This window comes from Saccostrea echinata, unplaced genomic scaffold (genome assembly GCF_033153115.1).
Source record: "Saccostrea echinata isolate AGI-Se365-2 ecotype Australia unplaced genomic scaffold, CSIRO_AGI_Sech_v1 ptg000058l, whole genome shotgun sequence".
In the NCBI taxonomy this organism is placed as follows: Eukaryota; Metazoa; Mollusca; class Bivalvia; order Ostreida; family Ostreidae; genus Saccostrea; species Saccostrea echinata.
Genome location: NW_026889807.1, coordinates 4,805,284 through 4,828,763, shown reverse-complemented (window position 1 = coordinate 4,828,763; position 23,480 = coordinate 4,805,284). Strand labels below are relative to the sequence as shown.

The window sequence follows — 23,480 nt, the reverse complement described above, 5'->3', positions numbered from 1 at the left end:
AAGCGAATCGATCTTCAAACAATAAAAAATATGACAGAGTTTTAATCTGTAATCAAGCGTCAGAAAACACTTTTCCAATCGGCGTTTCTTCGTCTTGTATGGATTGAAAGTATATGTGTATTGCACCTAAAATATGACATTGCAGGAAAAATTAGCAAAAGTTAAGAATGTCTGAAATCTTTAGTAAGATACATTATTTAATAAATGATTATTAAGATTCTTTTTCAAAACTTGAGATTACAATCACACATATATCAAATATCCAAGGTTGTAAAGTAAACCCACAGCTAGAGTAACATATACCCTTTATTGACTGTGAGCAAATTATTATTTGCATTTATTTAATTGTAGACATTAACAATGAAAAAATATAATTATAAAAAAATTTGAGCTCTGTGTCCAAGTCTTTTTGAATTTTGCACTTGGTTGATCTCTTTCAGAAGTTAACAATTCTTTTCTTCCACTATCATCATATGAGCAATGTTTGAATTTTTGACTTGCAAATCAAATAAAAAATTACATGATTAAATTAAAGTATTTTTATATAAATGATACCATCATTCACCAGATGTATTAAATATTATACAATTATGGACTCTTTTGGTGTTGAATGTGGTTTGTTATTCACCACTCACCAGAAAAATATCAATATTGACCGAGACGAAGCTGAGGTCAATATTGATATTTTCTGGTGATTAAAAAACTACATGTATATTCAACACCATAAGAGTCCATAATTATTGTTTTGTTATATAGTCCAGATTTGAATAAATAAGATATTGAAGGCTGCATGACGACACCATTTTCATTTAAGAACTTCCGTCATTGAAAATAGAAAAAAAATGTTCAGATTACAATTTGTAACTTCCGTGTTTTCCTTTCCAAGTTACGCTATGTGGAATATGTCCATATAATCCTGTGATAGGTTTAATGTATAACATTTTTCCTGCTCAGATACACAGCTGGCTGCGGCCGTTGCAACCATTGTTTACAATGTTGTTTGAGGTGTTGATTGTGATGTCACAATGTCGCTGCATGCGCACTGACCCTCCGGTAAATAAGGCCTCAAATCTGGTGATTATGTAGTGTTATGAACTGTTTGCGCTTGTATAGATTATGTAAGGACTTTAAATAGACTATATAATAAAAAAGTATGTTTAACATACATTTAAATATTATTACAAACTTTATATTTTTTATTCTAGATTAAAGATATGCTTTATACTGACCTGTAACAAATGCTCAGCAAGCTAGATAGATGCCTACGACGTACTGGCATATATGTTCAGTCATTTCTTTGTTTCCATCTGATGAAGGTCTGCAACACATGATCTCATCATATCAAATTACCTGAATTCCATTTAAAGAATAGTACTATAAATTTTATTCCACAGAAAATATTCTACATAATCCATAAACGAATACTTTTACCTTTAACATAATCATTCCAGCATTTGAAATTGAATGTGATCCAAAAATAAATTACCAAGTAATGGTATATGCATGTTCTATATCAACATTTCTTATCCACTAGATGGCTACCTCTATCATAGCTTAATTGTTGGTAGATTGTTTATTTTCTCTTGTCTTTCAGTAAATATTTAATATATACTTCAAACCAACAAAGGATCCAAAGGCCACATCACTCACCTGAGCAACCATGGCCATAACTTTGACCAAAACAAAAAAAGGGGGGGGGGGTTCAGGAGCACCTCATGGGGTCATATGTCTAGATCTTTATAACACTTGAAATGCCACACAAGTTGTGTGGTGTATCAAGTGTTTTTAAGATCTGACAATTGCAAGGAACAAGAATATATGATTTAGTGTAGCCCCACCCTACTTTCGGGTGATCAGCATGTCATAGTACAATTTTCATATGATATGTATTCATATCAATACACAATATTTAAGGTGCCAAGTAGAGTTTGGTCATCTGATATCCTGTTCAACTATGTCTGACACACATGTACAGATATTTAATCACATATCATGGAAAACAATAAGGTACGATCATTTGAACAAACTAAAAGCTACTTTAATTGAGGATGCTTCAACATAAGTTTCAATTTTTCTGGATAAATGGTTCAAGATTTTCTTTTAAATTGCCAATACATTTTCATTAAATTTGAATCATCTCCCCTTGAAAATGTTACTAGTTTTTTAATGGTTAGATAGAAAGACATTTTCATTAAATTTAAATCATCTCCCCTTGAAAATGTTACTAGTTTTTTTTATGGTTAGATAGAAAGACAGATGGAAGACGACAAAATGTGATCAGGAAAACTCGCTTAAGCTTTCAGCTCTTATGAGCTTAAAAGTACATGTTATTAATTTTTTTCTTACTTCAACGTTTGGTTTCCACCATCAGATTTCAGTTTCCATTCAGGCTTTTGTGAATTGTCATGGGGATATCCATCATGCGCAGCAGTCTGAAAGTACACATTCACAGATTAACATATCAATTACAAATAAAACATCCTGATTATGCCTTTAAATGAAATCATTTGAAGCTAGACACAATGATAGTACATCATTTAGCTTTATCATAATACATGTTGCTTTATTATAATTGTAGCTTTAACAAAACAAGAAATCTGTGAGCCAATCATGAATGCTCAATAGTGATATAACCAACCCCCCCCCCTTTTTTTTTTGATGTAAATACACAAGTCAGTTAAAAATAACTGTGCTATCATCATGATCATTTGACAAGAAGTTGACATAACATTTAAACAAAAATGAATCCCAGTAATGTATTCCAGAGTTAGTTACGATACTTGTATACAGTATACATTATTACAATGTATATGGGAATAACATATATACATATATTGCAATTACAGCAATTCTGCAAAACTCCTTCATAGCAAATTTCAAGGGACCAAAGAAAGATCTTCGCTATAATCTTAATTCATTATATGTTAAATATAGTGAATTCATAAGAAATCCTATACCGAATTTATTATAAAACAGTCAGCTAACAGTACTTCAAACTATTGTATGTTATATAATCGATATCACCCTCAGTTGCAAAAATTGTCGATACCTTTTCACTTCCTTAGATGCACAATTAAAGAATTTAGTGTATAATATTTAGATTTGAACATTTAAATATTATCTAACCAATGCATTTGAAATGTCAGAAAATAATGAAACCTGCCATATATATTCATTCTTTAGCTTCATAATCATATCCATGCTACCGGATACATCTGTAACAAATTAAAAATAGAACCGATGAAATAAAGATTTTATTTCCAGAACAATTTGTTTAATTGTGGCAAATATATATGATTTACATACATGGTGACTCACAAACATATGGAGTATTTATTGATGACTCGGGTGTCCACAACTCAAATTTATTATCAACATGAACAATATCATTAAAGGATCCATTAAATTTCTGAGTTAACAATGCTAATGTAGTGTCATCTGCATCTTCATCGAACTCCTCATCATGGATCTTAAAATCTTATGTATATTTAATGAAATTTGTAATGAAAAATATTTGTTATACTTAAATGAAAAAAATGCATTAAAATATCTTAAAATTACTTCGTTATAGCCATAAATTTGTTATATATAGCCATGTTCGTTACATACAGTGATGTTCTATAGGTTTATATAAGGACTTTGCTGGACATGAATAAAAGTTCGCTATCTGTATCTATGTTTGTTAAATTTGAGTTTTGCTGTATATAGGAATTAGAATTTCAAGCATCTGCAATTAGGCCAAATAAAAAAAATATGTGTGGTTCTGGTTACTCGACCTTCTCTATTTTATACCCCCGACCCTAAACTTTTTTTTGGCAATTTTCATATTTTTTCCGGAATTTCCCCCGATTTCCATCAATGGCTCCAGTTTAAGTTTTAGTTTCAACAATGACGGCCTCCTTGCAAAACATAGTGCAAGTGTTTAATAGTGTTAAATCAAAAGCAAGCTAGCATGTAGGTGTCCCCTACCAATATTGACTAGTATATTATCACACCACATCTAAATGCCATTTGTAAAGCAGTGATAGGTATTATTTAGAAAAAAAATTAAGAAAATCATTTTGTTAAAAAAAAAAAAAAAAAAAAAAATCTCTACCTACCTACCCTAATTTTTTTGGTAGTGTAACCGGAACCATACATATTTTTTTTGTTTGGGCTTAGCAGTTGCTGAGAACTGTGACGGAAATTCGTTATGGACAAAAACATGCATGCACAGACAGACAGACAAAAACGGTATTATACTGCCCTCTCATTCTGAAGGGACCTAGCCGGGGTATAATTATTCGGCCTATAAAAAATGTTTTGTTTGGTAATGAATTCTAGCATTCTTTTAATTTCAGCTATAGAAATAATGAAATAAAACTTTTGGACATTAATTCTATTTTAGTAATACAGTACATTTGTGTATCTCTATAAAACCCCCTTACTCCTTCACTTTCGGGAAACTGTGAGCTGTTAGTAAACAAATGCGATTGTGATGTCATTTTCTACATGCAGAAAAACTACAAAAAATCAAATGCCGAGAAATTAGTACAGTCAAGTTCAAGAATGCGATAAAAAAACATTAAATAACAATTACACTTGATCTATTGTATCTATCATATTTTATGTGAAATCAGCGAATACTTTTTCCTTTATCAGTGAGTGTTTATGCACTATTCCATGCGCTATTCCTCCGACATGTGCGTTAATAGCGAGCGCAGCGAGGCGGCGCAAAGCGCCGCTCACGTAGCGAGCTCCATAGACAACGTGTACGAACGGAGGAAATTCGGGTTGAAATCTGCACATTGTTCAAAGAAATTTTTATCGTTCCATGTGAAAATATTCCATACTCCCAATAATCCTTTGCGGTGCATAGCAACATGGTGGCATAAGCATAGCAACAACTTACTTGATAACATTAATAAATAACGAATTAATTCAATTTCCATGTGCCGTAATTACCCACAAAACTATCGCTTGCATCTCTGGTAAACACGACTTTGTATGTGAGGTCATATTTTTGTCACTTCAACGACTCGGGTATTTCCAATTTTGTCGGAAATATCTGAGAAGTTAGGAATTTCGATCCCAATGCATTGGGAGTCTGCAACGTTAAAGAATATGTACGTCAATAACGGTTTACAAAAAAAAATTATGTACGATACTCAGTAAACGCGCGATAAAAGTGTAATAAGCAATGTAAAACGACATTTGAGATGTGTTGAGTTTTAGAAAATGAACTGCGCTCGCACTAACGGTTTCATCGTCGGACATATTATGCTCATTTTTACATGCCAGTCATTTTTATGAAGGTTTTAGCCAAAGGATTACCATGACATACCATATTGAATAGTTATACGGCTAAAAATATTTGATTTTTCGTCTCAAATTGCCCCAATATGCTACGTTGGATATAACATAGTGTGACGTTCATACATATACGAGTCATCTATAAATATTGAAGGTCATCATGGTCATGTTGCACATTTTTTAGTGTTGATGTAGCTGCAGAACTGTAGCTCTCCGAAAAAATATATATTGACAGACCGGAGACTGGTCGTCCATCCCAATTGTTTCAGACCAGCGAGCTAGATTTTGCAGCTAGTGTTGATGTACATGTAAATAATGACTTTTTCGCCATCTTTTTTTTCTTAAACAGTATGTTTACCTGCTTGACCTTGAGCATGCTGAGGTGCCCTTTTCTTTCCTTTCTCAAATGTCTTGCATTTTCCCCAATAATTTCATCGATGTATGAATCCGATGGTTCTGGTGAATCGAAACTATTCCATGAGCATGATAAGGATCCATCCTCCTCACTAATTTCCGATAGTTGGCCTGTCCGACATGTTTGGTGCTGTTTGGCGGGCTTGGAATATTCGCGATGCTGCTGCCTGATTTTGATTGGCTAATTTATAATTATGTATAGCGTGCGCGTAGAGAGAAAAATCATTTTATTTTAGATAGGCCTATTTGATTTTTTTAATTATTATTTCTCAAACTTTAAAAGGAAAGAAAATTAAAAAAAAGATTTTGATTTAAATTTTTTTGGAAGGGCAGATAACTCTATTATATATAAAAAAAAAAAAAACTGAGCCTGAGGTGTAAATGATCATGACATATTGATGATTTTTTTCCTAATATTTAATTAGATATGTTAAGTAAATAAGATTAAAGTCGTCTTTAAGAATTTTAAATATATGAGCATTTATAGATAAATACAATAGTAAATAACAATCTATGATTATTAAGAGTGTAGCACAGTCCAATTTTTACAAAATTCGATATTTGCAAATACAGCAGCGACCTCAGTATAAAGTAAAATCTCTTTCGAATTAAATCTCTCTCTCTCTCATGATATTCTCCTGAATCAAACGTTATATAAAAAATTCAAATATCTTTATTCATTTGGTTCATAATAAAATTGTTAAAATTTCAGGGTTGGCACCTGTTTTTAAAGTATGTTCTACCAATATTTTTGATGAAAGTGGTCTATCGCCAGAATACTTGAATAAGTAGTAAGTCTTGCGTCATTCTCAAATTAATTTTTGTACGTTCAAAGATCTGATTGAATTAATATTTTATGCAATGCGTTAAGTAAAGGCTGAGAGAGAAAGAAAGAGGGATGATCCTTTGAAACTGGAAAATTTGGCTACCAAACGAGATCGAGTAGGTTTTAGAATAAACAGCATCAAAGTAAACAGAACAATTTGATCCAGTTTCATAAAACATTTTTTTTTTCGACAAATCTAGATCTAGTACTACCGTACTAATAATGTACATTGTCAATATTAAATTATTTCAGAGTTAATAAAAAGCCAAACAAAAGCGATATATATAGGATGCTTTAATGTAAATGTTTTTGTCTTTTTGCGATAATAAATATGTAAACAATATTTATTCTGTATAAAATAAAAAAAAAATATTGACACATTATTTATCACATATATAAAATACAAAAAAACATACTTAAACTTAAAGTATAAGCGGATTTACTTTTACATGTCGATTTTCTTAAACGAAACGTATAATTTCTTCTATTAAACTATATTATTCTCGATGTTTTTTGCATTAAATCTGATTATACTTATTTGAAAAATGTAGTAAATTATATCACAATATATTATATATATAATGTAACGTTATACATAAATTAAATTCAAAACAAGAAATTTAATTAAGTAAACAAATTTATTAAATTATATTAAACGCAACTTTTCATGCAGTGTAAATAAATAAAAATAAATGAAAAAAATGAATAAATTAAAAAAAAATGAATACTCAAATAAGAATATACAACCTACGTTTAAAGAAAAGCATGTACATGCAATTTTACTAAAATCATACATCTATGAATGCTTACAATATTTTTCTTCCACGTTAGAATGTATCAGTAAGTATATCTACTTTCCTATTACAGTTTACGATAGATATGGCTACCGCCCAAGGACAGGGCTTCATTTGTTGTCAGCTTTGCCCAAATCTTGTGGAACATCACTGCAATCTTTGCAATGTGGATCTATGTCTCTCATGCATACCAAATCACATGGCCGACAAATCAAAGAAACACGAGGTTGTCGCATACACTTACAGAGAGGAAAACACTTTTATTCTTCCAACATGTTCATTGCACAATAAAAATCGATGCGAGATGTTTTGTCAAAGATGTAAAGAAGCAATATGCATTCAATGCCTGATGGATTCACATAAAAATCATGAATATGCTGATATCACAGAGATTCTTCAAAACATTAAAAAGCAAATTCTAGCTGACACAAAAGAACTAGAAACTATTATTGTTCCAAAATATAAACATGCAGAAGAAAAAACTATTGATGCAGAGTTCGATAAAGTCATCTCTGACATAGAAATACATGAAGAAAAAATCTGCCAAGCTGTAAGTGAAGTATGCATTCAATTCAAAGCTGAGATAGCCAAGCAGAAGGAAGAAGCTGTGAAAAAGAGTGAAGAAGACCTGGAGGAGATAGTAGAAACTGAAGAAGAAGTCAAACAAATAATTCAGAAAAACAAATATATCCTTAGAAGTAATGATTCCTCAGCCATAATAAACTATCAATCAAAAAATAGGGATTTTCTTACAAGCCCAAAATTTATTACACCTTGCCAAGAGGTATTTCTTGATTGTGTTAAACAAGGCCAAATAGTCGGAATGTTTGGTTTTCTAAAATTCGGTAACGACTCGATAAGACAGCGTAGGATGCTTGAGATGATGGATAATCCAGAATTAGTAAGCACAATCCAAACCCCCTATGACAAGGAGAATCCCCTATGGAGATTGCTTTGTGTGGGGAAGTATAAGTTTATGATTAGTGGAAGAGAAAAAACATTCCGACTTATAGACACATCTAGTTCCATTGTACAAAAAATCCATATCCGTGGAATCGTTTTTTCATTGACTTGCAATTTACAAGAAGAACCAGTGTTTTCTCTAAGTAATGCTACTTCTAAACATACAAAAATTTATATTTATAAGAAGAACAAAGTAAAGATTTTACTAAGAATTCCTGACTGGTGTCCGGTTGGTCTATGTTATGCAGAGAACGGGGATCTAGTGGTGAGCATGCGCTCAAAGGATGAGATTCAGAGTCGAGTAATTAGGTACTCATTGCTGACAAGGATTCAGAGGATGCAGTATGACAGTAAGGGACAACCTTTGTTTTCTACTGGTGTTTTCACTGGGCTTCAACTGACTGAGAATGGTAATAGAAATATCTGTGTTGCTGACTATGCTGGGGGTGCAGTTGTTGTGATAGATTCTTCTGGGGGATTACGGTACAAGTACAAAGGAAATCTATCCAAACAATCAAAGTACACAGACTTTAGACCATGCGAGATTGTTGCAGATGTCAATACTCAAATACTGATTTGTGACCAATCAAACAACATTGTTCACATAACCGATTGTGATGGTAACTTTGTCCGTTATATCGAATATCCGTGTAATGGAGGAATGAGTATTGATATGGATCACAATCTAGTCCTTGGAGACTCTAATTCTGGAAAAATTCAATTTATAAAGTATCTGGAGTGACAAAGTTTAATATGATATTTAAAAGAAAAAGACAAAAAAAGTTTATTTATATGTAGAAGCTTATTAAATGGTACATATTTTACTCATAGGGGATATCATTGTTACATTTTTGCTGAATGCTTAAACATGTTATTTATTCATGATTTAACTTTTTCATCTTGTACCTAAGCCTTTACATTGTGTAGAGTTCTCTAAAGGTTTTTTTCCCACATAGCATGACTACGTTGGGCCAACGTTGGGTTTTGGTAGGGTAGTTGGTAGAGTGTTGGCATTGGGGAACAAATGTAGGCCCAATGTTGGTACAACATTGATCTACGTTGGCATGAAAGCTAAACCAACGGTGTTGGGTATGCGATGTTGGCCCAATGTTGGTCCATTGTATTAATATATTTCAATATTGTGAAAAGTGTCATTCATCAAAAGTTTATTTATTGTAAATCGATGGTAATGTAATAAGAGACTCAATATAAACATTGACCTATTATATTGAATAGAAAATCATGAAACAAACTTTATAAGTCTGTGAATTGCATATAGTAATTTTGTATCTTGGTAAATTCTATTTAAGCATCATTGAATTAAAGTTATGTGTTTTAGAGCTCCAAAAAATAGGTCAGTCGTGAAATTCACTGGCTCGGCAGGTTACTCATGGGTATCCAAGGAAATGGGCATCTTAATCAGTTTTTTTCACAAGCCATAATGTATCGCATTTAAACAAAGCATATGTGTCTGTTAGTGATCGCAAAAATTCTAACCCTAATTGAAATGTAAGTACGCAGCACAGTTAAGGCTACAAAAAGAGGGCGGAGCCTAATTTGTACGAGAAATTAATTATGACATCATACAAAACCAACAATTCTTAAAAATACCACATAATGAAATGATTTGCTATTTTAAACTGTAGGAGACCATCAAACTACATCAAAACTTACTGCAACATGCTGTTTTGTTGTTAGTTAAATCCCACATAACAAGATATTAACAAGTCACCAATGCACTGTCAATATGACGTCATATCGTAAAACTTGACGCAGTTTGTATGCAGTGAGTGGCGGACCAAGTAATATTTTCTCAACGAAAAATGTATTCTATAATTAAATAAGATATTATTTACAGATATTTCATAGGCCATTAACTGAGATTCAATATCTTCTTTAAGATTTTTAGCTCACCTCAACAAAGTTGTATTAATATATTTTCCGTACATTTCATATTTAATTGATACTGCCGTATTTTTGTATGCAAGTGCATCGGAGGGTAATGTAAGGGTCTTGATAAATCGATCTAGTGCAAGGGCATACACGCAATGGATCATAGGGAGCATTTAGAAATCAACTCTAGAAGTATTAAGGTATCTGAAAAGTGCTGCGATCCTGATGAAATCTTGAAAATAATTTAATTATATCTATATTTAATGCCGTTGACCAGCAAAAAATACAGCATGCGGTCATACAAATACGATTTTAACAATGAAATAGCAGAATTTATATAGGATCGCAGCACTTTTCAGAAACTACGATGCGTGTTGAAAATATTTATAAACTAAACTTAGAATTTTAACTTGGTTATGCCCTTGCAATGGTAAAATTTATAGGTTTACTTCAATACTGCAAATAAAATCAAGTGAGTGCCACATCACGTGACAAGTCTAATTACGAAATCTAATCGTCCTCAATATATAATTAATAAACATAATTACATTTGTCAGATATAAACAATGTACTAAAAATAATCGCCATCCTGATTATGAATACATTATTAATCGCAAAAACTTGACGATATTTCCATTGCACACCTTAACTGTACTGCGTATAGTTTTTGTATTTGTTATTCATAATTAATAATGTGAAATTCAAACTAAGATTGCTTGAAAATATATAATTATGTGTTTCAAAATTGTAACAGCCTGCAAGCTTTCAATTATTTTTGATGATTAAACATTGGGAAAAAAATATTTGAATTGATGACGTTCTTAACGTTTTTAGGAATTGGCGGGATGGAAAAGCCCTCTATATCATGAGACCATTAATGTGACATTTTCCTCATATGGAAGGAACTGATGAATATGTGTGGGAGACATGGATTCTAGAAACAGAAAAAAAAGACAGAAAAGAGGAATGAATAATTCAAATGTGGTCTCCCTAAACTCACGTTCCTTTGTTTTAGGTCACCTGAGTCACTCATGTGGGTCACCGGAGTCACTCAGGTGACCTATTGTTATTTTCCACAAAGTATCCTTGGGTATCATTGGGAGAATGGGGTTTAGGTTCGTTCCAATGAAGGTTAGTGTCCCCTTCCAAGGGCTGATAAAAAAAGGCAAAAATAGGGGAGGTGAATCAAATAGCTTCTCCTCTAGAACCACTGGGCTAAAAGAGGTGAAATATATATGAAAGATTCATTTCTTTTTTTTTCAAATCATGATCTTTAGGGGAATTATAGTGTTTACTTTCTTGAAAAAAGGTCAGATATACATAAAATATTCAATTTCTGATGAGTTAGAGTAATTATCCAAATTGAATATCTTACACTGGTGGCTTAAGAGCATTGATTAAGTTTAAACAGGCCAAAATGAATATTGCATAGCTTGTAAAAGAAGATAGAATAACTTTATTCAACTGATAATACAGGGGTAATGCTGAATGTAACGATGATGCGTTGCTGCAATTTTTTTACTGTATTTATCGTTATAAATACTCGATAATTGTTATAAAATAAAAATTCACTCCAAATGTTACCTGTAAATGGGATCAAATATATATGGCATTTCGTGTAATTCATCATACAAACAACTGTCCAAGGATAAAGTTTTTGTGACATCCTTTACAGACAAATGAGATTAAATGTTCCCTCGCACTCACAAAAGCGGGGAATGAAAAGGGTAATTAAGCCCTGATAGCTGATGTCCAGGTAGAGCATGTGTACCCCATCTGTGTGTATGTTTTCAAATCTATCAAACAATGTGATGGATTTTGCAAGTACCTAATTATAAATAATGTGTTCCTAACAAAGTGTTGACAACATAAAACCTGATCATTGGGTCTGCACCAACCAAGGGTGTATTACTCTCCTTAACTTAAGAGATTTAAAACTGGTTACATTATACTCAGGTGACCGTTATGCCCATGGGCCTCTTGTTTATTATATTCCTTTTTTACGCAGAAGTTTTAAGATAAACTCACTTGATTTTTTTTCTACTTACTGTTATTGTTAAGTTTTAAATACGTATATACTTATAAAATAACAGATGATATTCAATTATTTAATTTGGAAATAGAATTTATATCAAATATGGGATATGGTTTTATTAGCTCACATGAGTCAAATGACCAATGAGTTTTTCCGATCGAAAAGTATCCACTGTCCCTTTGTCTGTCTGTCCGTCTGCCATGTGTCGTGTGTCACCTTTAAACTTTTAACATTTTCAACTTCTTCTCTGAGCCAAATTCAACCACAACTGCCATAGAAACACGTTCGTAAAAGGGATTCAAGTTTGTTCAAATGAGTAGCCATGTTAAGGATAGATAATTAAGGAATAATAAAAATTTGGTGGCAACATTTAAAAATCTTCTTCTTTAATAAACTACTGGACAGAAATGATGAAACCTATGTGAAAGCTTCCTGACAGTGCACGTCATAACCTAAGGGGGAAAGCAGGGTCACAAGAAGCTATTAATTTGTACAATTAATGTGCTGAAAAGTTTTAAAACATTCTTCTGAAGGACATTGGGGTCATGAAAAGTAATTTTGATAAGCAATAATCCTCGGATAGTCGGATTCATTTTTTTTTCCAAATCATTTTCTCCTGTCATAGGGAGGGCCAAATTAGAAGAATAAAGTTTTAAATGTGAATATACAATTGTTTAGGACGAGTATTAGAAAAACTCACTTTAATATGATCATTGGTAGTGATTTTATATACAAGAATTTTTACTTTTTGCAGATTGAAATTTGTTCAAATTCTAGTTACGTAAGAGTGAGACCACAATATATTTTACATAGGAATGAATAGGAATTTTTCTTAAAAAATAATTCTTCAATGAACGTCAAGGTCATGATCAGCGATTTTATGATGTCAGCATCTTAAGGTAGTGCGTAATCAAATTTGTTCAACTCATATCCCTTGGAAGATGGATTTGGTCACAATGGAGGACCTAACTTACATACGAAATATAAAGGGAAAAAAATATTTATAAAGTAGAATGTGTTTGGTCATGGCTAGTCATATAAATATGCAAACATCCTCAGAAAGTGCAAATTCATATTTATTACCTATAGGTAGGGTCGAACCACAATGAGGATGGATTTTTTTAAAGGAAATGTCTAAAGGTTTAATTAAAAAAAATAATAAAATAATTATCAGAGGAACATTTTCCCTAGTAGCGCGAATGATGAAAACCCACAAGGCCGAGGTTACTCAGGTGAGCGTTAAAACACATAAACCTCTTGTTTTATTTATTCCCGAATGTAAAGCAAAACTGAAATACATCCTGTTTTTTAAGCTAAATAAATTCTATGTAAATAAATTAAAAAAAATTGTCTAGCACAATTTCCTTTTTTTTTTTTTTTTTTTTTGTTTTTTGTTTTTTGTTTTTTTTTTTGTTTTTTTTTTTTTTTTTGTTTTTTTGGTTTTTTGCCGAGTTATGGCATAGCTGAGTGACTCTGAGATGAACTAGCTGAGAGACTTTGATATTGAGAATTTTTAAACATTGATTAGTTGCAGCAGCAGAAGGAAACGCTTGCTGTGGCCTTCAACTCGACATCAGGATATTTCGAGAACGTATTATCAATTAACAATAGTTACTTTCATTCATAGGTCGATTCGATATATCCAAGTGAACCTGAAATAAAAGACACAAAAGAGTCTGACACATCTGTTTCATATTTCGATATTTTACAAGGAAAAGACGCAAATGGTAATCTAACAACAAAACCTTATGATAAACGGGATGACTTTCATTTTTTCTATCGTCAACTTCCCTTACTTATGTAGCAATATACCCTTATCATCTGCATATTGGATTAATGTCTCCCATACGATTCGATACGTAGGGGCGTGCTCTACATATAATTTTTTTTTTTTGAATGAGGCAAGCTTTTAACCAACAAGTGATAAAAAAAGAATATCAAGCGTCTCGTTTGAATTCATCATTTCCGAAGTTCTATGGTCGCTACAATTACCTTATCAACAAATACAATTACTATCATTAGGTCAAATGGTGACTGACCTTTTCGTACTAATTGTTAGGCCAATATTTACACACTGAAATTTCTACCGATTTTTCCGTTTACCCGATCATGACAAGGAGCACACGGCGAGTGTGACCGGTCGACAGGGGGTGCTCACTCCTCCATGGCACCAGATCCCACCACTGATGTTTTTGGAGGTTCGTGTTTGCTCTGCTTCCGATTTGTTTTGCTTAAATGGAGCTTGAATAGTGTTCGTTTTCTCCATATTTAAATGCAACAATTTTACAATTCAATTGCAATTTATTCAGTGTAAGAATGATTTGTAAATTTTCTTTATTTATATAATAATTAATTTGAAACACTCTTCCTGAAGAAAATGTATAAGAAAACAAATGTACAAAACTAGAGAGAAAGTTATCTTTTTAAGAAGAAAAGCCTTCCAGATGATGATCAAAATTTCCGCAATACTTACTCTTTGTCAAATGCAGCCGACCCTTGACCTTGGCGTCTCCTGTCTTTGAAGAATATTAGATCTCCCACTGATTATTTATTTATGACATTGTGAGGTTGGTATTTCATATCTAATCTTAATAATAATATTTTCTTAATTAGCTTTTTCTTCACCATCGTCAGTCCAATGGGCTCTGACCCGACCCTTTTGATTTATATGCATATAAATTATTTAATCCTATTTCCAGATTTCTTTTACATATCACATTAATGTTATCATATTTGAACAACCCAATTTCTTCGACATCTTATTATAGTTTAATAATATTTTTAAAAATACTTTTGTTTTTTGCTTAAGAGTATTCAATGCATACCTCCTTTGTCTTGTATTAAGTCATTTTCTATCGCATTTCTGGATCAATTTGATTATATATATTTTCATCATTTTTTTTTTTTTTTTTTTTGTTAAATGGGACTTTTAAAATTGATGTTTCATTTTTTCCAATAACCTTTTACTTCTTTTTGTTTTTCGTATGCTACAATAATAAAGACCAGTTGTCACTCATTCTAGCATTTGAAATCGCTGGGTTTTTTTTCTATGAAATGTGTTTTCAACAAGAGAACATAAAGAGCTAGGTTCACTTTATGCATAAAATGGCCCTGTCCTTATATCAATTAATTGACTATCACCCTCTGTCCCATTTCACGTATCAAAATAAAGTAGAGACTTAGTGCTTTCATTTCCTATAACAAAATTTCTTTTTGAGAATTCAGGTGTAGGAAAACAAACTTTGAGAAAAAGCAATGTTCTTGAATTTTGCAGAAATTATGCGTATCTGACTACCTTCAGCAAAGAATTAAAATATGAGCACAGCCCACGATCTTAGAATTAAAACATGTCTTGTGATCTTCAGAAAAAGAGTTTTCATTATGAAATTGCATATCTTGTATCAGAGGTTGTACTCTGTATGAAATATTAAAAAAAAAATACCTCACCTCAATTTTTAGCCATTTTTAAGAGAATTTACAGGATATGGGAAAAATGACGCATTTTATGACGTCATAATGCATTGACTAGAGAGAACATTACGTCATGTTTAATAGATATACGGTCACCAAAGGTTCAAGTTATAAATACTGCATTTTCGACCAAAACTGAGCAGTGTCGTTTTTTCAGAAATTCTCAGGGTCAAAAAAGGTCTTAAGTGGCTCTTGCTCTTTTCTAAAGTTTATATATAATCAAGTCTACTTATAGGCTTATTTCTTAAACAGTCCAGAAATATCGGACCTAAGAATATATCAAATATCTGAAATGCTAGTAAACAACTATGGATACAAACACAAAAGCTTTCATGGGCGATTCCGTGATGACGGATTTATGATGGCACGGAAAACGTTATTATTCGTTTTTTTCCAAATAGCAAATGAATGTCATTGTTACAACGCGAAATGTAATAACAATGAGAAATGTAATAAACCGGGATTATTGCATTTTGCGTTTTATCATTTTGCGTCGATATCAACGCAGAATGTATTAACGCAAAATGTAACAGCACACTTTTTAGGATTATTACTTTTTGCGTTATTACACTTTGCGTCGAGATCAACGCAAAATTTAATAACACGATTTTTGGATTTTTATATGTTGCATTGTTACAGTTTGCAAAAGCAAAATACAACAACGTAAAATGTAATAACACAGTCCTTTTTGGTCAGTCAAACTGAGAATAATTTTCAATTGAGTAGTGGATGAAGAAAATAAACGGAAGGAAAATAAAACAGTATGCTTATTCTTTCAATAGATCTGATATTTATATCATTAACCATTTAAAATCATTTGATATTAGGTGTTGCAAATTAGAAACGTGCGTGCACGTGTGTGTGTGTGGGGGGGGGGGGTTATTTCGTTGGTCAGTGTATCGGTTTGATTTTGCTTTTTGATAGGCACATGCATGAAATTTAGAAATGAAATCTTTTTTACTGCCAGGTTTAAATATAGCGGGAAGGAGGTTTCTTGACAATTAAGATTTTATACTGTTTTACAAATCATGTGCATTGCAGACAAGCAAAAATAAAATTCTCTCTCTCACTCTCTCTTTCTCTCTTCAATAATAAAATGGATAGTTTCTGCATGCGCATAAAAATACAATGATCAACATACGAAGTAACCCTACCCCCGCTTCTCCTCACCAGACACACACACACATGCACTTCTAATTTGCTAACCAATGTACACATGCATGTTGTACATGCATATCAAGAGCTTTTAATAGACCCATGGTCAATCTTTGGTAATCAAGAATGTCAGTGATGGATATATAATACAGACTGATTTATAAACAGACATGTCATGTTAGAAACAGTTTAAAAATATACGATTAGATTTAGTAATGTCCGTTAAAGCCGTAATGTTTGTCTAATAATCTTAGGTCTGTCTGTTTAGTAAATGAGTTTCCCCCTTGTTACATGTTTAAATCAATTTTGTGATGTTTCGCATTGAAAACAATAAAAAAAAAATAATTATGTTTGTTTTATTACATTTCGCGTTGTTTTCAACGCAAAAAATAAGTAACGCAAAATGTAATAACCAAAAAGTGCATTATTACATTTTGCGTTAATCCCAACGCAAAATGTAATAACACAAAATACAATAATCCAAAAATCGTGTTATTACGCTTTGCTTATTACATTTTGCGTTGATCTCGACGCAAAATGTTATAATCCCAGTTTATTACATTTTGCGCTGTTATTACATTTCGCATTGTAACATTCCATCCTTTATGGTATGTCAAACGTTGCAATATTTGATCTTTTCCATTTGCGTTGTATAATTTTACATTTGTATTGTATAATTTTTATTTGTTTTGCATAATTTTCTATTTGTATTGTATAATTTTTCATTTGTATTGTATAATTGTTATTTGTATTGTATAATTTTCTATTGGTATTCTATAATTTTTCATTTGTATTGTATAATTTTCCATTTGCATTGTATAATTTCTTATTTGTATTGTAAAATTTATTTATATGCCATAATTTTTTATTTGTATTGTATCTGAGGATTGTTTATTTGTTCAGTTACGAAGGATTTCATTGGTCAAGTTCTAGCCTGTATCGTGTTGAAAACGAGCGAGATGTTCCGGGTGCTCAAATATGTATTTGCCTGCATTAGAGAATGGTCAGTTGATTCTGAAAAGGGAGCGCTGGTAGATGGCAAAAAAATAATCAGTCCTTAGAAATGTTGACAGAGAAAATAAATAATTTGACCTTGAATGGTGGTACCTACCCCCACCCCCTAAGAAACTTAGTTTTCGGGTTTGGGCGATTTTCATCTTTTCCATTTTCTTCTTGTCTCTGATCATATTGGAAATAAATATTCTCTCCTGCTGGAGAATGAAAATAAATGATCGGATTCAACAAAATCCCCCCATGGGAGGATCAAATGGGCGTCCCTTACATGTAGTATGCACGCAAATAGAGGAGCCCAGTTTGTGTGAGTGCGCGAACGGAACTGTGGGGAGGGAACCAGACTAAGTTTGTGTTGGGCACCTGAAATATCTCGCTTCTACAAAACTTGACCAATGAAATCCTCTGTAATGAAATAAATAAATAATCCTCGAATACAATACAAATGAAAAATTATCGCATGATAATAAGAAATTATACAATGCAATTAAGAAATTATGCAATGCAAATGGAAAATATAGAATACAAATGAAGAATTATACAATACGAATAATTTTTTTAGAAAATACAAAAGGAAAATATTTCATCGTACCTCATAATATTCTACGTGTATAATCTTGATCATGCTTAACACCGAAAGCTTCATTTTTAACAGAAATACAAAGGAATTATAAGCAAACTCTAAATTTTACCTTTTTTTTTCAAATATATTTACATTACGCATAAAAACCCCTTCTAGAACAACTTCTGATGAAAGAGAGCTCTTTAGTGAGATTGTGCGGAAATAAAACATTTTATAAAATAATACTGTTATCTATAAATAAAGATATAACCAAGTTATTCTTGTATTACATGTATTCGGAAATGCAAACAAAAAGAGTCTCGAGAGAGGTTGTATTTTTTATTTGAATTACATGTATTTGTAAGATTGACAAGATAACAAGAAAAAAAAATAATACACATCAAACATCCGAAATATTCATTTTTTTTTTCTTTTTCTTTTTTATAGTAAAAATCAAAAATGTTAACCGCAGTTTTTCAACGATCAAATTTCAGCTTGGTCACAGTCCTTATATGTACCCAGGGATTTGATGTGATCGACGTACAAAAAGGATTTAAAAATATTTTGCTAGATAACTTTTTTCTAGATAGCTTAACTGGTTAGTTTTTTGTTTTTTTTGTTTTTTTTTTTCTGAATGCACTTTTTTTCAAATAAGGTGTTAAGACTGTCACTCACAAAACAATTGAGATATAGAAAAACCTCACCCAAAAAGGAAAACGCGTCAGGTCGAGGAGAGTTAGGAGGAAGAATGATATAAATGTATTGTTTACCTCAGAATCATTTCTTGGACAGGCAGCTATTTATTTATTTTTTTCTTCTTGCTTTTTCGTTGCTTGCTTTCTTTGTTTGTTCTTTAACGTCTCTCTTGAGAAATTTTCAATCCTTTTTTTTTTTTTTATTGCAATCAATAGCCCGACTAAATTCAAATAATTCTTTATTTTGATAATATCACTGTATATCTAAATATTAAACATTTATCTATAAATCCATATATGAATGGTATGTTTTCAAACACTTGTAGGGAAAATGAGAGATGTACAAATATATAAACATGTATACAGTAAATGAAGGAAAAGCACAAATATCTAGTATGCAGTGGATGAAAAAAAATCTTGCACTCCTTCGGTGACGATAAATAATGTTTGTTTTTTTTAAACGTTAAAAAATTACCTTTCAGTTATCAGGTATTTATCACATTGCAGAAACCGTATGGTTAGAAGTAAAGCCCTCAACTTTTTTTGTACAATGAAACAATCATATAACGCCTTATTGTAGAAAGAAACTAAGATGAACAGTATTTATTCGCAAGTAAGTTAAGGCTAGGTATAGGCATTTCTACGCAAATAAACTAATGAAAATGCCTAGGGACTCTATCTAATAAACAGAAAAAGTTAAATCTTATTGTCTACATATTTGGTACCCACGAAATGATATAGCCAGTACACGTTATGACGTCATATATTGTGAAATTATTGTTCTTTACTACATGTACACACGATTATAAAGGACATCAACAAAATACATGTAGTTTCGATGCAAGTGCATGTTCTATTCTATTTCACTGAAACAGGGTATATTTAAAAACAAAATATTCCAAGTATTGCTAGTATTGTTGCAAAAATATCATCAGCTCAGTTGTTTATTTACTATTTGTAAAGTTTTAAATTGAAACTGGGAAAAATGTAAAGTCCGGTTTAACTTTCCTCAATTTCTGATCGAATGAGAAAATGCCTAGGATTTGTGCAGCAGTTTTATTCATCTATATTCTTCTTAGCATTATACAATTCTTATGTAAGTTAAATAGGATAATGTCTTGCACCAAAGCTGTTTTGTTGATATGTTTTATTACCTCCAGTAGGTAAGAACTATGACGTAATAATATGACGTCATAATGTGCACTGGCTATAAATTATCGTGGGTACTTAGTATGTTTCAGAGATTAAATCAAAACTTTCTTTGAATAAAAAAGAAATAAGTACCCTTTATGCATTTTTATAAGTACATCTGCATAGAAACGTCAATACTTAACCTTAACACACATGCGTAATGCATGTTACATTCTGGTAGACTGATGGTTCTCTATATTCATTGTCCTAGTAAGCGGCTTACCTTCAATCATAGAACTCCCTTTTGAGTGATAACCTCTATTTTTTTTTTCCTATATACCCTAAAAATATGATAAACACCTCAAAACGCAACATACTGTCAATGGAAGTGATAATTGTCTCCTTTCTCTAAGTATCCCGTTTTTGAAAGATCCCTAATTTGGAAAGTTCAGGAAGCAGATCCATTTTGCAGTTTTTATACAAGAGAAGGTTGGTAACCTTACATTTTTCATATATCTATTATAAGTATCTTCCAGTGAGTTATATATTGTTGATATTATTTTTGGTCTTTATCTATATCCACTTCACGAATTAATAGAGAGGATACCAAGGTTTACAGTAAATTCCAAATAAGAACTTGCTGAATCTATGTTTCCCCGTCTTAATGCGTTAGTTAAGTCGCAATCTTTATCGCGTTGTGAATTACTTTTTAGAGAGTTCAACTGTACATTTTGTATCTTCATATGGAAATGATAATGATCTAGTCTTCAATAATATATTATCACTTATAGTGCACGCAATATGTCGAACTTACAATATCTTATTCCGAATTGTTGATAATGGTCACATTTATTATTTTTATTCTTGTTTAGTAAAATTATGAAAAATAACAATTATATACCCCTTCGTAGGATATATAATGTTATATTTCCACAAACGACTAACGCTCCAGATACTTGATGAAATTAATTTCTCCCTTACGTCTGTCTCCAATGACTAGATTGTGGTTTGTATCAATACTTAGTCCGCCATCGCATGGATATTCGATATATCTGACAAAGTTTCCAAAGCAGTCTAAAATGTGGACAATGTTGTTTTCTGAGTTATCACTTATCAATATTTGATTATTTACATCATGACCAATGTGACATGGTTTGAATTTTCTGTTTTCCGACTGCTGATTTGCGTCGCCTTTATACTTGAAATGAAATCCCCCAGAGGGGTCAACGGCAACAACTGCATTTCCAGCATAATCAGCAACACAGATATCTCCATTGCCATTCTGAGTAAGCTGAAGTCCATTTAAAACACCAGTAGAAAACAAAGGCTGTCCCTGATTATCATACTGGATCCTCTGAATCTCCGTTGTCTCAGAGTATCTCGCCACTATACTTTGTGTCTTATCCTTTGAGCGCATACTCACTAAGAGATGTTCATTGTCTGTATAACATAAACCGACAGGATACCAGTGAGGTATGCTCAGTAATATCTTTATTTTGCCCTTATCAAATAAATAAATGTCTACATTTTTGGAAGAATAGGGACTAAAAGAAAACACCATCTTTTCTTGGAAATTAATTGACAAACCCCACACATTGTGATGTGTCAAAATTTTTTTCAGCTCGGATCCTGTTTTGTCTACTTCTCTGATAGCGCCGTCATTTCCACTTATTATCAAATTACCCACACCAGAACACCATATTCTCCACAGCTCATTATCATTTCCATAAATAGTTTGGCGTTTGAATACTACTAAAGGATCATCCATCATTTTCAACATCTCAGGTTTTTTCTTTAGGATATCGCGAGTCTGACAACCACTGAAAAGTTCAACTATTTGGTATTCTTTGATAATACCAGGAAGAAAATGTGGACAAGAAAATTCTGTTAATTTTGGACCTTTTAGAAAACGCCCATTTTTTGAATGATATTGTAGAATAGCTGAAGCATCATTCCTTTTAAGAATAGCTTTGTTATTCTGAATGATTTGATTGAGTTCTTTTTCAGCGCTTTCTCTCAAAGACCAGTTTTTTCTGCTCTTCGAAACTACTTCCTTCTTCATATTAACTACCTTGTCCATTAGATTATTGCTTGTATTATGCACAAGTTCGCAGATTTTTTCTTTTTGGTAATCAATGTCAGATAAAAGTGTGTCAAATTCTGCAGCGGTGGAAATTGAGTTATCGTTGTTTCTGTATTTTGGAAAAATGGTATTTTCCAGTTCTGCTGTGTCGGCTTCAATTTGCTGTTTACATTTTTGAAGAAAATCATTCATATTGGTAAAGTCATGATTTTTATGTGAACCAAACACACACTGCATGCATATTGGTATTTTACAATCTTGGCAGTATGTCTCACACCTGTTTCTGTTGTGTGTGGAGCATGACGGAAAAGATGCTTTTTCGTTTTTGGATGTGTATCCAACGACTTCATGTTTTCTTGATTTGTCGGCCATGTGTTTTTGTATGCACGAGAGGCAGAGGTTTACGTGACAAAGGTTGCAGTAGTGTTCCACAGGGTTTGGACACAACTGACATTGGATAATATCCTGTCCGAGGGCGACAGCCATATCGTTCAAAAACTGTGGTCAAAATAGAATTATCATTCATCTTGATGAAATATATTGAAGTCAGGCTAAAGGTATGTCACTCGTCAGCCTTTTAGAAAATTTCAGTCAGAACCTCTTACTTAAAAACTATTTATTACAATTCAATCTCTATAACATATTTAAATTAAACAATGTAAAATGTTCAACATTCAATTAAAAAACTGCTCAAAAATTCACAAAGAAGCAAGATTTATAAGGGACTATTTCTTGTGGCGGAAAGATATTTAGCAGAAAATTCTGAAAATCTGCACATTTATTAAATTCAATATCTTGGAACTTTAGCCTCACATACTTTTACTTAGAGGATATTTTCCGTTATGATATGCCTGGAATATTAAATATAGGTCTCAATTTATATTTGTATAGCAAAATTTACACCTTCGCTCAACAAACATTGCCAAGAAATGAAGATATATCAAGGAAGTCGAGATAAAATTTACACAGTTTTTTGCCTGAAAATCGCATATTTTGACCAATATTTCAAAATGTACATCACTGACCACAACTTTTTCTTTCATTATTTTAAACTACTCGATACTTTTGACCGATCAGCACTTAAGTCGTAAAAAGTTTGATACAAGAAAATATTCTATTATCTATTTAGATTTTTAATAACCCAAATATGAGACT

The 23,480-nt window shown here is 32.0% G+C and overlaps 2 protein-coding genes across 2 annotated transcripts; one reads left to right on the top strand and one right to left on the bottom strand.

Moving 5' to 3' along the window:
* Positions 1 to 7,411: 7,411 nt before the first annotated feature.
* On the top strand, positions 7,412 to 9,031 carry LOC133174583 (uncharacterized). Its single transcript, XM_061309687.1, has one exon. The coding sequence runs from the start codon at positions 7,412 to 7,414 to the stop codon at positions 9,029 to 9,031; it is 1,620 nt and encodes a 539-aa protein (XP_061165671.1).
* Positions 9,032 to 21,182: 12,151 nt separating this feature from the next.
* LOC133174582 (uncharacterized) lies at positions 21,183 to 22,811 on the bottom strand. Its single transcript, XM_061309686.1, has one exon. It carries the CDS (start codon positions 22,809 to 22,811, stop codon positions 21,183 to 21,185), a length of 1,629 nt encoding a protein of 542 aa, XP_061165670.1.
* Positions 22,812 to 23,480: the final 669 nt, after the last annotated feature.

Excerpts from the sequence above, each read along its gene's own strand:
- LOC133174583 (XM_061309687.1), top strand. The coding sequence starts at position 7,412 with ATGGCTACCGCCCAAGGACAGGGCTTCATTTGTTGTCAGCTTTGCCCA.
- LOC133174582 (XM_061309686.1), bottom strand. The coding sequence starts at position 22,811 with ATGGCTGTCGCCCTCGGACAGGATATTATCCAATGTCAGTTGTGTCCA.